Here is a 14,724-nt window from a genome sequence, read left to right as displayed (position 1 = left end):
AGTCTCCGCTTTCAGGGCGGCAATACGCACTCTGCGGGCCTACGTTTTCAGTCCCACCTCTCGGCCCAACCCGCGGGCCACGTCAGTGGCGCGACCCCACGACGGCCACGCGTCCACCTCCTCATCCTCGCCCTCGTCCCGCGGAGCGCGCACGTACACGTCAGCGCACTCCCTCAACGCGCCGGGCCCACGCGCCAGGGAGAGCGGGACGAGACTGCGGGACCCGTATTTTGCAGAGACGCCCCTCCCCTTCTCCGCAATCCCAACCCGATCCCATCCCATTCACCACAGTCTAGTCCCCTCCCCCTCCCCTCCCCACTCCCCCCACCGTTCTTCCTTCGCCGGCCACTCCGCGAAATCGAATCCAGGTACTGCCTCTCCGGCCTCCCGCTTCGATTTCGCGCTCCGCCGACGCAATCGGACGAGCAGGATCCGCTCCGTGTTTTTTTAGATTTTTTTTACCCATCATCCCGTCGTAATTTCGAGCGGCGGAAGGTCCGGGGTTGAACAAAACCCTGCCTGCTTCGTGTTCCGTAATCACGCTGATATCCGAATTTTGTCCCTGAATTGATCCGCTCCATGGACGTTTGATGCAACAGCGAGCGCGAATCCTGCCAAAGCCGGTGTTGAGGAGCAGTTCGTGTGCCCTTTGGTGAGTGGGGCAATGGCGGCGGCAGGGAGACTGCGGGGACGGCGGCGGGCAAAGGAGGTGGAGCGCGAGCCCGAGCCGTTCACCATCGAGGAGGAGGTGTCCCACCTCACCCGGGTCCGGTCGGAGCCGTGCCCCGGCACCCGCGCCGCCATCCATGGCGCCAAGCGGAAGAGGGGCCTCTCGGCTTTCGAGATGGTGTCGTCGAGGGAGTCCGGCCGCTCCGGGGGCGGCGGGTTCTGTTCGGCCGACCGCGCCTACGCCACCGGGAAGCACCTCCCGTCGGAAGGGCCGTGGTGCGTCGAAGACATGGATAGCGAGGCCTATGTCTCGCAGTTCTCCAGCGATGGCTCCTTGCTCGTTGCCGGGTTTAGGGTAGGTGATTTTGCTTCCTCTTCTTCTTTAGATGACCCATATGGAAACCTGCGAACAGATAAGTTGTGCCGCAAGTGTGGCTAATATTTCTCTACATTCCTAAATTTGATGATAAGGGAAGCCGCATCAGAGTTTACGATGTCGATAAAGGGTGGAAGGTTCATAAGAACATAAGCTGCAGAAGTATGAGGTGGACGGTTTCAGATATTGCTCTCTCCCCTGACCAGCGATATCTTGTAAGTCTGTTTTGCTTCCATATTCTCTCCCTTGGGTTGGATCAACCATTATTTTTCTCGATAATTCTTGGACATAGATAAAATGAATAGTTAAAGATTGAAGCACTGATTGCATTACTTGGTTGTGGAAAACAGATCATTTATAGTACTGGCATTTGTCTGCACTTTTTTTCAAGAAAACGCGAAGCTTGCGTTTCAATGCGTCGATCATTTTTTACAAGCCTAAGACTAGGCCATTACATCCAACACTTATGGCAAGACTACAACTCTTAGAGTTTAGTTTGAACGCAACAGCCCATGTCCAATAGTTTTTTGTTAGGTCAATAGTTTTTTCCCTTAAGATATTTTTGTGGTGCATTTGGATTCAGACACAGACGTTCGGCTCTCGGGTGTGCAGCACACCGGTATCTGTACCAATGTTAATTGCATGGAGATGGTCGCATTAAATTAGGCATAAATTTGGCCAATTGCTATACATATTCAATACTTCGCTATGTACTTTGAAATAATGCTTTGAAGACATACTGTATCCAAAAATAAAAGTTAATCCCCTTTCTTTTGCGGGAATAAAAGTTAATCCCCTAAAACAAGGCTTTTGAAAAGCCACCACGATGTCAAACGATGTCTATTGCTTTTTAATAGCATTTACTCAATCGGTCATTTCAAGGTTTGCTACTTTACATTACCATTTTAAGTTGAAAGTTAAATCAAATTTATACACAACACTCACTTTTTATCTGGAATATTTTTCCTTGAGGTGTACTTTCTAGGTTTTTTTATGCAGTTGTTTGCTGACTAATCAAGTTGTATTCTGGTTATTTCATGCTCGTTTATATGCTTTCCTATTCATTTTTCACTCAAGTCGTTCGATCCTTCACAGGCCTATTCCAGTTTGTCGCCTATTGTTCACATTGTGAATGTGCAGAATGCTGGAAGGGAATCGGATGCTAATGTTACTGTATGCTCTACACTCTGAAACTATGACTGCATGCTCATGTGGTCATGCCGTACTTATAAAATGTAAGTGATGTGCACGTAATCCATGTTTTAAATTTTTTTCTTTTTCTGCAGGAAATTCACGATGGTTTGAAATTCTGTGATAACGATGAATACTCTTTCGGGATATTCTCTGTGAAATTTTCGAAAGATGGTAGAGAAGTAGTTGTTGGGAACAATGATTGTTCAATATATGTCTATGATCTTGGAGGAAATAAAGTGTCAGACCGTATCCGTGCTCATACGGTATGAAATAACTCGATTAGCCATATGCATCTTGGTTCAATCATTTCTCTGGCTGCTTTATTCTTTCTTTCATTCCATTCCATGTTGTCTCGGCTATCTCATTCCATACCATGTTTAAGATTCCTAAAAAAAATGTTTGTTATCCACACAAGAACAATTATTGCCTCAAAGGTCAAAGCGAATCACCATCACTTAAAATTCCTAAACAACATCATAAAAGGGTTGTGGTGTTGACGTGTTCTTTGGGTCGTGCCATCCTTGGCGATGTAAGGGTTGTGCCGTCTTCGGCGTTGCATCTCTTGTATTTTACCTGGCTACGTCCCAGCAATAATGAATAGTAGAGATAAGATGTATGTATGCGGAGGCGTCCTGTGGACCAATAACTCTATGAGAGCCTGTAGCGATGTTAGGCCGGCAGCCCCTTGCACTTGGACCGTCCATGGTACAGTATCACACAAATATAACCAATGGCCCGGAAACTGAGCTGGATTAGATTGATGGAGCAAACGAATAGCACATAGTAGGAGGAAGAAGAAGCTGTGAATCTGAGCACTGGAATTCATAGTGAATCTGGGCAATCGCCCGGAAAAGTGATAATCGAGTACTTGGAAGTTGTAACTACTCTATTTGTAGCTCGCCAGGCATTCAGTCAAGTACTGCTCCCTATCTTCAGTCAATGGCAGCCTGTTTTTACAAGTGTCTAGTCATTATTTTTGTATGTGATTTCAGATTAAAACGTAGCTCATATTAATTCAGAAGTATCTTCGGTCCTTTAGCGGTGATATTAGTATATGTTCGATTCCCCCGCAAAAAAAATCAGTATATCTTCGATTCATTTGGCGATTGGCATAGCAAAGTAGAAATAAAACAATGTGCACGTTACATGCAAATGAAAAATCCATTCCAAGATCAAGAGACATTTTCTTTGTTCTAGCAATGGTAAATATGCAGTTCATTTTTGATGTGTTAGCTGGACTGAAAGTTAAAAACATGTGTGCACTGTTTCCTTCGGAGAAAATTAGTATCCAGAATTGAAGCATGTTGGATACAAGCTGACGTATTAGGTCTGCTCCATGTGATTGTGTGAAATGTGCCAACAGAGTCGGATTACTCAAGAGGTCGATCAGGGGTTTGGGTAAGAGAATTGAAATACCAAGAGCCGGACATTAGAGACGGCCCTCGATTCGTTGGGTGAAGCATACGACCTCTACATCCTCTACTCCTAGGAGATTGGGTTTGGAATTTGGTACGGCAAGAGCAGGTTGAGCGTGGAGATGACAAAGTCGATGTGAGGACAAATTTTGTAGAGATGTCATGACATACCATAGAAACCATTACGGCATGCCAATTAGGCTATTAGTGGGTGTGAACAATTACTTTCAGCATGCGTTCAACTATTATATGTGCTCGTGCGTCTATAGAGAAGGTCTGCAAGGTGAGAAGAGATTTATCTTGTAGTGGTGATGTGTAGAATTTTCCATTAGCTCCGTTTGTGTAGAGAATTTTCGAAGGTTTTTTAAGCGCTAGGCGTTGAGCGAGCGTTGTGCCTCCGCTTAGTTCAATGACAGCATAAGCGGCACCTGGGTGCTCTTAAGCATTATGTACGGACGTCATATGGACAGGAACAAGGACACCCAAAATCAGTTTTCATAGCATGCAAGGCATGTATACCAAAAAGGGTTTCCCTGCCTTTATATTATAAAGCAACTATCACCAATTACAACCGAGAGACCGATACAAACACACACCCAAGGCAATATACAAAGGTGTCGGGCACCGACACACCACCCCACCGACCACCAAGCAAACTACAGATGAGCGACGAAGACCACTTCGGGCCGACGGAGACCTCCACCATGAGCAACCACAATAGGGAGGTGAGTTGGACAACAACGAAGCCAGGACTCAAAAGCGATGCCTCCCAGAAGGGTACGACCATGGATAGCCGCCACCGCTCAATCCCGAAGATCAGGTTTTCACCCGGAGCAAGATGACAGGAGAGGGAACGCCACGACGGAGCCTTCAAGAAGGATAAGGCGTCAAGGCTGCCGCTACTGTCGGCCAGTCAAAGGACTGAGCAAGTGGTGTACCCCGGCGCTCACCCCCTCTGTCGCACCCTAGCTCTGTCAACCACCCGCAACCACGCCACCCGCGTGGCCATGGTTGCCCGCCTGCACCTTAGATGCACGCTCCACCCCCAAACGCCGCGCCTCCCACCGCCAGAGCCGCCGCCCTGCAACCAGACAACCCCGAGACCACACAAAGTCCCTAGCTTTGGCCCAACCGGTAGCCCCCGACCGATGGAGCCACAGCAGACGCTCTGCCCCGAACATCGGCGGACCTGCGCCAACACGTCCGCGACCGAGGCCACCCATATGGGAGAAGGAGCGGACGCATCCGGACCGGCACACTCCTGTGCCAGCGACAGGTGATGTGACTGCATCGAGGCCACCCATCCCTCCTACCGAGCTCCCAGCCGAACACGAGGAAGGGGGGAGGAGGAGCGGACGCATCCGGACCGGCACACCCTTGTGCCGGCGACAGGTGACGCGACCGCATTGACGCCACCCATCCCTCCTACCGAGCTCCCCATGGAACACACCTCCGTGTCGCCCTACCATGGCAGCCGGCACACATCCCGGCGAGGCCACCAGCAATTGCATGCCCACCGACGAGGGATACCAAATTGACCTGCAGCCGCATCCAAAGTAGCCCACTAGGGAGGCCCTCCCGCGCCGAGCGCCGCCGTCCAGCCGCAAGGGCCCGACTGGACGAGTGTTGCCCAACTCCACTGCTGCCGCACGCGCCCCCTCACCATCGCGCCACGGTGAGAGAGGCCGCCCACGGCCTAGGTCTCCCACGGCCCAGGCCGCCCGCAACCCGCAGCGTGAGAGGCGGATCCGGACGCGCCGCCACGAAGCCGCCGCCGCCGTCACCACCAACATGCTGCCTGTCGCACCGCTACCGCGCCCGGCATCTAGCGCCGCATCTCGGCCCGCGTTGCACCCCCTGCGCGAGGAGACGAAGGAGTCCCGCCGTCGCCGGCGACGCACGGGCTTCGCCCGCGCACGCCCCTGGTGACGGCAAGAAAGTGGAGAAGAGGGGAGGGGAGGCGGCGGCGCTAGGGTAAGCCTCCTAGACGCTCACGGGAGGAGGCGAGGAAGCGGGTTTCCAAGTGCTCGCAAGGCATGTATATATAAGCCTAAAATAGCAAGCATGTTGGGGAAGGAGACATGAGGAGGAGCTGAGGTCGGGGAGGGGGAAGAAAGCTGGCAGCAGCGAGGTCGGGGAAGAGAAGCCACCAGGCTCCAGCCTAGATGAGGAGGAGCTCGAGATAAGGGAGGAGGAGGGAGGACTAGCAGCAAGGTCAGGAAAACTCGAGGTAGAGCAGCGCTAGGTCGGGGAAGAAAGCCCCAGATCTGGCGGCACAAGGTCGCGTTGCTCTCCTATGTCTCTCTCACCCTGCTTTCCTTTGTCTAACCCTAGGCGTCCGAGCGTTTTTTTCAGCGCTTACCCCAAAAGCGAAGCGGTAGGCCTCCCCTCAGCGCTTAAGCGCGCCTAGGCGTACACTCAATTTTTCACTGGAATTTTCCATCTGTGCAGTCTCATACAATGATAGCAATTCAATTTGTGAGCTTCCAAAATCTGAATCGGTTGGAGGGGAACATTTAACTCAAGCAATTTCAGTTTTCAGTATTGCCGAACTGCTAGCTTGGCTCCTGCTAGAAGTCCGTCCAGAAAGTCTAGCATGTCAGACCAGGATGTAAAATTCCATCTGCGCCGTTTCCATGAATAGCCATTGTCACATTTAAGTAGGATGCCAGCCAGGTGTGGGCCACGAACGACTGGAAATGACTATAAAAGCTGGCTATACATGCAGAAATACACAGTGCGTTGCAAATCCCAAGAGGACTGCATGGTCCAGATTTCATGTGCAAGTGTGCTCGGGACGGGAGCCAAAGCGGATTTCCGTATATCTCAATCCTTTCATCATAAAAGTGTACTATGTTGTACCTTGAGATTTTCCGTACTTTCTTTTGGGAAGTTGGAAGTAGTCACACGGTTTCATTGAATGTGAGTCTGCCATCTTGAATACTGATGAAATGCTTTGGAGGAAACATAAGAAACAAAATGAAATAGCACTGTTTGCAACATAGTTTTCATTTTTCCATCACAGTATATCATGATGGGTATGTATTCCAGGTTTGAGGTATTCTAGGTTTATGGGAGTATCGTGACTAACCACTGGATCATCAGTTCATTGCATTAATGCATAATCATGTATTACATTTTACATAAGAGGACTTTATGTAAAATTAGAATCACATGGATGTAGATGATGTACTGATGGTGTCAAAGCTAGAACCATCCTCGCTTGAGCAGTACAAGATTCATATGATTGTTGGATGCCCTGGAGTAAATTAGTAATACTTCGTTTTTCACAATCTCATTTTCTTCTCCATTGGTTCTGCAAGTCTGATGTCAACACAGTCACCTTTGCTGATGAAAGTGGCAATTTATTGTACTCTGGAAGTGATGATAATCTCTGTAAGGTCAGTATTCTTGTTAATTTCTCTAGATTGCTGTTTTACTAAACTTCCTTCTTTTTATTTTGCTTCAATATGACTATCTAGTAATTATATTCTAGTTTATTCGGTGGTGAACAGAACTAAAATACACTTTGTGTATAATAAATGTAGTTGCCTAGCTGGACTTGAAGAGTAATTAATAAAGCATAAGTTTATGCTTCCGATGGCTTTAAAAGAGCAGAATGTGCCTGTTATTGTTTAGATTCTGCTACAAAAGTAAACAATTGAGTGCCTGTTGGAAGTTGATCAACCTTTTATATATGCTCCACCCTTTTATCCCTTCTTGCATTAGCCTAACGATACTTCATAACCCTTAGGTCTGGGATAGGCGTTGCCTTGTAAGAGAGAAACCAGCAGGTGTTTTGACAGGTCACTTAGATGGGATTACATGTATTGATAGCCGTGGTGATGGGCGTTATCTAATCTCCAACTGCAAGGATCAGACTATCAAACTTTGGGACATCAGAAAGATGTCCGCCACCGTAAAAGGGTGATGCTTTTGTTTTACATATGTACATAACGTTAACAATGTTCTAGTCCAATTCGACCATGACAACTCCCAATTTTGTGTATTTCTCAATTTTCTACCTTTTTCACAGACGACAACCAAGATTGTATGACTGGGACTACAGATGGATGTCGTTCCCGTCAGACGCTAGATATTATAAGCATCCAAATGATCTATCTCTGGCAACATACAGGGGTCATTCAGTTCTGCGGACACTTATCCGCTGCTACTTCTCTCCAATGCACAGGTTAGGAGTGAATTAGGGATTATGCTTTGTCACATTCAAATTTGGATTTGCTTTTTAACTAATTTAGCATGGCTTTTGTTATTGCTGGAAAGGTTATTAGCACTTTAATCTGGATTGTTGGGTTTACCCTATGATCCTACCGGGTCTTGTGGTATGGAGTATTTGGTGTGATCTGATCAGATTGGGCCTGTGATCCAGAAAGCGACTCTTGGCATTGTGATGGAGTGGTGGGGGCACTACTCCAGCCACCATGGTTCAAATCTTGGGTGGGCTTCAGTAGAAACTTTGTGAAAATTGTGGATTTGTTCTTGGTCTCCATCAGATTCAGGCGTATGTTAAGGTGGCGCACTCCCATGCGTCTGTTTGTCTGTGGAACAAAAGAGAAAAAGGGATTGGGCTTGCGATCCAGATCTGGGAGGCAGGGCCACTAAAATTAAGATTCAGTTGTGGTCCTATCAGATTGCATTTTTAAAAGCAAATCATGTCTGGTTGCTTGAAAAACGAATATACACGATAAGTTGAGTTCGGGATGTTTGATTTATTTGGTACTTCCCGCTCCGTACGTAAATGTCTAAAGAAACACTAGAGTGTCTCTTGCTGTTGTTGGTTGCTCCTCTTCATCAATTAAGTTGGCATTGCATTGCACTCCGGCCACGACTGGCGGTATGAGGCCAACAAAGCATGTCTGGTAGTCAGGACTTCTGGTACATGGATCTTGCAAGTATTAAGTATTGACCTGTAGGCTGCACAACAAGAGATCGCCATGTGAAAAAGCTGGTGGACCATGGACAAAGTAACCTAATTCAATTGTTTCTAGGTTCCCAACAACATTGGTTGCTATAGTTTGTACCCACTTGAAATCAAACTTGTGATGATGCCACATTATTAGCCACAGTGCATCTAAATTAGCATTTTCAACAGACATTTAGATCATGTGTAACTAGTAACCACGCAAGTGACCTCATTGTTTTCTTTTTTACTTCTTGTGTTATCTTTTGCAGCACCTCATTGTTTTCTTTTTAATTCTTGTGTTATCTTTTGCAGCACGGGCCAGAGGTACATATACACTGGATCAAGTGATGATTCAGTGCATATTTACGATGTGGTATGTAAATCCAATCTTCCCACATTTTCCAAATTATAGCATGCCTACTTCACTGTTTGCAGATTGTTGTTATCCACTACAAACCTGCTGCTCGTGCAGGTAACAGGGGCGACCGTCAAGAAGCTCTCGTGGCACGGTTCGATCATCAGAGACTGCACCTGGCATCCTTACCGTCCAACGCTCGTAAGCTCTTCCTGGGACGGCTATCTGGCCCGGTGGGAGGCATCAGGCAACAACGAGGACCCCTCGGTGCTCACGTGCGACGAGCAGAGGACTAGCCCTTACGACCAGACATACGGGCTCTCTTTTGCCCTGTAGTAAGTTGCAGAGGACCTGGCGCAGTAAGCAGAGCCGGAGCGAGCTCGTGATGCACCCGGTGTTGGGTCGTGGCAGTTTATGATTGATGTGCTTATATGGCAATATAAGCACAAGCAGTCATGCATTGTATATCTGAGGCAACTTGTGCTCCTCTTGCTGTCACTGATAGAAAATAGTGATGTAAACAAAGATGTAGCCGTTGCTTTTGTAAATTTGTTTGCAGTTGATCAGGTGGTGTCAGTGACAAAGTCATATGTAACTATACAAGTTTTTTTGTTGTTGTTGAGAGAATTGTAACTATGTAAGTTAATAATGCATGTGCATTCTGTTGCCATACAGAAGTAAATAACGCTGGTGATACAACAACTTGACCTGTGGGTGTGGTTTCATCCTCAAAATATTGTCCCTGCTCTTCCAGTTACATTGATGTGTTCGAGGTCTGTGAGTTGTGAACATTGGTGGTTGGCAGGCAGGCGATGGCGTCAGGCTCACCTGATTGATGCCGACGATCACGCGGGTGATGAAGAGCAAACAGTGGTGTCGTGCCAGCGATTGTGCGGGTGACCGTGGAGGGCAAGCATTGCTCTGCTCTCAACTATGGTGAGAGCTCCACCCTCCCACAATAGGTAGGGGTTTAGTGCCTTAATCAGTCATGACCGTTGGGTTTGTGGTTGATTTGGTGGTTGTATGCGACCATAATGATGTTTAGGCTGGCAATTTGGTGGTTCTTACTTCTTTTGTGTTACATGTTGCCAATTTAGGGCTAGTTGTGCATTCATGTGCAACTACCAATTTGGTAAAGTTGCAAAACATAATACTTAGCGAGGTGAAAGTGTAGGAATTTTTAGATGTACTGCGCGTGCATGCAATGATTCGCCGAGGGTGGCATCATGCAATTATTCACGCAAAATACTGTCTTAGGGTAACGGGCAAAGAGTATTGATTTGATGATGTTTAATAGGATAGGAACCTATTGCCAATAACTTCCTCTGACTTCTATTAACTTTCATTGAAAAAATTGCACAAATATGATAACAAATGCATCATTTCTTTGCAGCATCACCAAAAGAGTTGCAATTACCCAGTCATTGCATATCATTTCACTTCCACTTCACTAACCTAATCAAAGCATCCTAATCCAAACAAGGACTCTCACAATGGCATTCAACCTATGTGGTAGCACATCATGGCCACTAGCAGCAGCTACAATTGCATCTTTCACCTCTTAACTCCTCTCTGTTCTTTTGTCCTGCTGATGAAACGTAGCAAAGATTACTAGCTACCACCCCACCGTGACCATCAATTCCTTTAGCTCCCACTGTCTGCCAACTGCATTTGCGCACTGCTACCACCATGGCCAGCATTGTTGGAGCTATCAATGATGCCATACTGAATTGTCGGTAGAATGGGAGTAGGATCAATCATGGTGTAGACCTTCACCACCCTTCACTTGCAACAGGGGCACTTTATAGATTAATGCTCTAGTAAATTTGTCTAAATATTCGAACCAATAATTCAACCCCCCCCCCCCCCCCCCCTCCCCACACACACACACACACACCACCAACACACACACATGTCTAGTCTTTTTTAACTACTTGGGCATGGATCGATGTAGGCCGCATATTTTTTAATACCAAGTTGGCAGGATCTTAAACTCAAAACTTCTTGCTTGGATATTATATTTAGTGAGATCTTTTATGGTACATCACCTTAAGTGGGCCATTCATTTCTGTGATTGGACAAGATGAAGCAATTAACTACCAGTGGAGAGAAAAAGGGCAAGTACTGAGTTACTATGTGACGAAGGGCAAGTCCACGAGGATACAACCGGCCGTTTGCGTCTGAGTAGATGGCCTTTGGGAGACACGGGGTGGCTGCATTGTCACTTGGTCAGGAGGGAGGGGGTCTCAGTCCGCTCGTGCGACGGAGAGAGACCGACCTTGTGCAGCCGACGGATGGTGCGGGGCGACTGTGTCAAATCGCTGGGTTGGCCATTTAATATTGGCCACTGGATCAACTAAATTTATGCTCCATTTAAACCCCATTCACCCCAATGTTCGAAATGGAGAAAATCGGTCAATGTATTTCAATGCACACCATAACTCTGACACGACTCCTACTCATCCTCTTACAGCGCCCGGCGGGTAGTGAGAAGACTTGTGGCGACGTGCGGCGGCGTTCCAACAATATGTAGCAGCGGCAGTCCGACGACGTTCGGTTGCAGCGGTGGGCTGCAGCGCCGTGGTCCGACGGCGGCGTGCTGGCGTGGCGGTATTGGAGATTGGATTAGGAGAAGGCCAACTCCCCCACCAAATAGGAAAAGGTGGACTATTTTTTTGGTGATCACCAATAATTTATTAGGTAAAGGAGACTTGTTGGAGCAGTTTTTTGGCCCAACTCCTCCAATATCAGAATTTTATTGGGGCAAGGGGAAGTGATGCTCCTAGGAGATCTTCATTGTCGTTGATTAGTTTTCCCACCCATTTCTGTTGCGTGAGTGCTCTCACCTTCTTCCTTCTCCACTCATTCTCGGGCTTCCTCCTCTTTCTTCTTACCGAAAAAGGCTTCTACCCCTTTTGTCGTACTTCATCCTTGACGGAGAGTTCGGTCCCTGTGAGTGGTCGATCACTTCCTAGCAATTCGATAATTGTCTCATATAGGTACATCCTAGTACTACTCCCTCTGTAAAAAAAAATCATTTAGATCACTAATATAGTGATTTAAATAATCTTATATTTCTTTATAGAGAGAGTACATTTGGTGCGGCCTTTCATGCATCAGAAGAAATCCACCGGGCACTCCGTTAACTCTGCAAAGATGGTTGTTCAAACCATGAGCATCTTTGATTCTTATCATTGTGTTGTTACAAGGGATGAGCCTTTGATGAGTATTTCTATAAAAATTTGATGCATCGATAAGATTCTCGGTTCTTGACCTACAAAAGAAAAAAAAGATTCTCGGTTCATAAAAAAAAATTGCTTAGGCCAGCGGGAGATAGTTGACCCGCGAGTGTAGCGCGTTAGTTCGTGTAGCCAGCATCTGGTTAGGTGAAGCATGAGTCGGAGCTGTATACATGTATACGTTACGAGTAGCAAAGCCCTAATTTACTGCCTAGGTTGCTTGGTTGACTTATATTAAGCCCTAATTTGCTAATTACTTTGCTTGTTGCTCTCTAGGCGCGCAAAGAGTATGGTTAACAATATATCCAGCATGTTGCAATGTCATTTAAAGCCACAGCATGTATAGTAGTTGGAAGGAAATACTTCTCTCAGCTTACAAAAACATCTTGTATTGTGAGACGAAGGATGTACTATTATATTAGCATATGGCTCATCTTTCATTCTTACAAAGTTTTTGAAGCCCGTGCTTGGAGCTAAATATTGTTATATTGATTCATCAAAAGCCATAAAAATCCAAAAGCATCTATTTAGAAGTTTTTATGGCTTTTTGACCAAAATAAAAAAGCTATAAAAGCAGAAGCAAAAGCCCAAACAAACAGAGCCTAAGTAGCTTCAACCTTCAAGGCCTAACTAATTGTCTAGCTTGCTTCTTGCTTGTACTTACCCAACTGCATACGCATGATTCGACCATTCCACGAACGTCTTATACATACCACACATACATGCACCTCAGCACCACCCACATCTCCCACTCCAACAAATAGAGGCATATATATAACAACCAACGTTGTCCAAGTCGATCAACTGATATCCGCCTCCGCTCTCTCGCCGGCCGTTCATCAGTCATTCAGTTGAACAGGTCAGACCGGTCGGTACATACGTAAGCTCAAGCCTCAAGGTCAACTGCAATCCTTCGATCATTCCTACGGTCTGGTTTGGTACTACAGATATCGACTGTGCGATCCGCAGTGGTGCCGTGCGTGCGACGATGAGCTCCACGGGCAACGTCGCCGGCGGCGGCAAGAAGGTGTCGTGGCCGGAGGTGGTGGGGCTGCCGGCCGGTGAGGCCAAGGCCGTCATCCTCAAGGACAAGCCCGACGCCGACGTGATCTTCGTGCCTTTCGGGGCGGGGGTGCAGCAGGACCTCAGCCTAAACCGCGTCCGCGTCTTCGTCGGCACCATCGCCAGCGTGGTGACCGTCGTCCTCGCCCCAAAGGTTGGCTAGCTAAGCGAGCTAGCCAGGGAGCTATGGTTAGCTCATGAAATAAATTCATAAACTGATATCATCTTGCAAATTGATTTCATTTATGTGTGTTGTCGTATTCTTTAATGTTCAGTTTTTGAGCTTCGGTTGTAAGACATGTAATGGTGAAACATTGAATTTGCGAGCATGTACGGCCTTGCGAAAGAAGGCAACAAAAAGTACTCCCTCTGTAAACAATTTGCGAGCGTGTACGGCCAATGGATTCAAAAGTGTTCTTATGCTCCTGAGCTCAAATGAGCTCGGTGAACAGAAAAATCAAAAAACAATCAAAAATCTGATTTTAGTTTTTGTGACAAACACTGATAAAAGTTTCAAGTGCTTGCAAAAATTCGTCATAGAATCACATTCCTGTAAAGTGTGGCAAAAAAAACAAATTTAGTGCTTCAAAATGCTTTTGAAAGTAGCATTTTCAGAGAACCGATTTTTTTTTTGCCACGCCTTCTAGGAATGTAATTCCATGACAATTTTTTGTAAGCACTTGAAACTTTTGTCAATGTTTGTCACGAAAAAAATCAGATTTTCTTGAATTTTTTATTTATTTTACTATTCACTCGAGCTCATTGATAAGAAACTCTGCATCCCTATGGAGTAGCTTTTCTCGCCTATGGAGTAGCTAGCAGGCTGCATATTTGACATTGCAACAACAGTAAAGCTGGAGTAGCACCTGACTGCAAGGGCATGTCATTATATTTGACCATGATTTTGGGAAAAAAAATAAAAACTACTCTTTCAGTTTACATTGCACCCTCATGTGTCCACTCCAACATTGACCACCGATTTAAATGACGAGTCATATCGGAAATGCCAGATGGAGATCGAGCTCCATGAAGGCCTTAATTTGAAAAATTCAAATTTCAAGTTTTCAAAAAAATCTGAAAAAACACATATATACCTAGACATAATGTACATGTGTGTAAATTTTCAGGTCAAAATAAGTTGAAATGAGAGTTACATGGAGGTGCTCGTACCCAGCCACTGCTAGGGTTACTTCTGCCTTCCGCCGGCACCAGCGCCGGTCTGCCTCGTCTCCTATGGCCTTAGGGCCATGGAGGCGTGGTGGATCTCGGCCCTTGCCGGTGGGAGGACTTTGTTTCTAGATGCTTTTCTGAGTTTCTTAGGATTTGTGTCTTACTCGAAGAGATGAGGCGGTGGCGGCTTTCTGAAGATAAAATAAAGTTCTTTGCCCCTAGCCCCGCTCTAGTGGTGGGCCCAGTTCTTTTGCCAGAATCCGATCCCTACCCAGCTTCTCCCAGAATCTTTGAGCCCGTTTGTTTTACAATCCTATGTA

At 46.5% G+C, this 14,724-nt stretch overlaps 2 protein-coding genes across 2 annotated transcripts; both read left to right on the top strand.

Annotated features, from left to right (window-relative positions):
* The first annotated feature begins 1 nt into the window (after nt 1).
* Nucleotides 2-9,635, top strand: LOC125548695 (LEC14B protein-like). The gene is made up of 10 exons (XM_048712250.1): nt 2-368; nt 600-1,024; nt 1,141-1,260; nt 2,141-2,218; nt 2,332-2,502; nt 6,978-7,055; nt 7,409-7,581; nt 7,691-7,846; nt 8,891-8,951; nt 9,051-9,635. The coding sequence occupies exons 2-10, from the start codon at nt 665-667 to the stop codon at nt 9,267-9,269; spliced, it is 1,416 nt and encodes a 471-aa protein (XP_048568207.1). The 5' UTR covers nt 2-368; nt 600-664; the 3' UTR covers nt 9,270-9,635.
* A 3,236-nt stretch (nt 9,636-12,871) lies between these two features.
* Nucleotides 12,872-13,634, top strand: LOC125548716 (subtilisin-chymotrypsin inhibitor CI-1B-like). Its single transcript, XM_048712270.1, has 2 exons — nt 12,872-13,031; nt 13,120-13,634. Exon 2 carries the CDS (start codon nt 13,161-13,163, stop codon nt 13,395-13,397), a length of 237 nt encoding a protein of 78 aa, XP_048568227.1. The 5' UTR covers nt 12,872-13,031; nt 13,120-13,160; the 3' UTR covers nt 13,398-13,634.
* Nucleotides 13,635-14,724: the final 1,090 nt, after the last annotated feature.

This window comes from Triticum urartu, chromosome 1, assembly GCF_003073215.2.
Source record: "Triticum urartu cultivar G1812 chromosome 1, Tu2.1, whole genome shotgun sequence".
In the NCBI taxonomy this organism is placed as follows: domain Eukaryota; kingdom Viridiplantae; phylum Streptophyta; class Magnoliopsida; order Poales; family Poaceae; genus Triticum; species Triticum urartu.
The sequence above is the reverse complement of the archived record's forward strand: the minus strand, read 5'-3'. Positions and strand labels throughout refer to the sequence as shown.

Coding starts and splice junctions, on each gene's coding strand:
- LOC125548695 (XM_048712250.1), top strand. CDS start 665: ATGGCGGCGGCAGGGAGACTGCGGGGACGGCGGCGGGCAAAGGAGGTG. Junction 1,261..2,140: donor CCCCTGACCAGCGATATCTT/GTAAGTCTGTTT, acceptor GATCCTTCACAG/GCCTATTCCAGTTTGTCGCC. Junction 2,503..6,977: donor ACCGTATCCGTGCTCATACG/GTATGAAATAAC, acceptor TGGTTCTGCAAG/TCTGATGTCAACACAGTCAC.
- LOC125548716 (XM_048712270.1), top strand. CDS start 13,161: ATGAGCTCCACGGGCAACGTCGCCGGCGGCGGCAAGAAGGTGTCGTGG.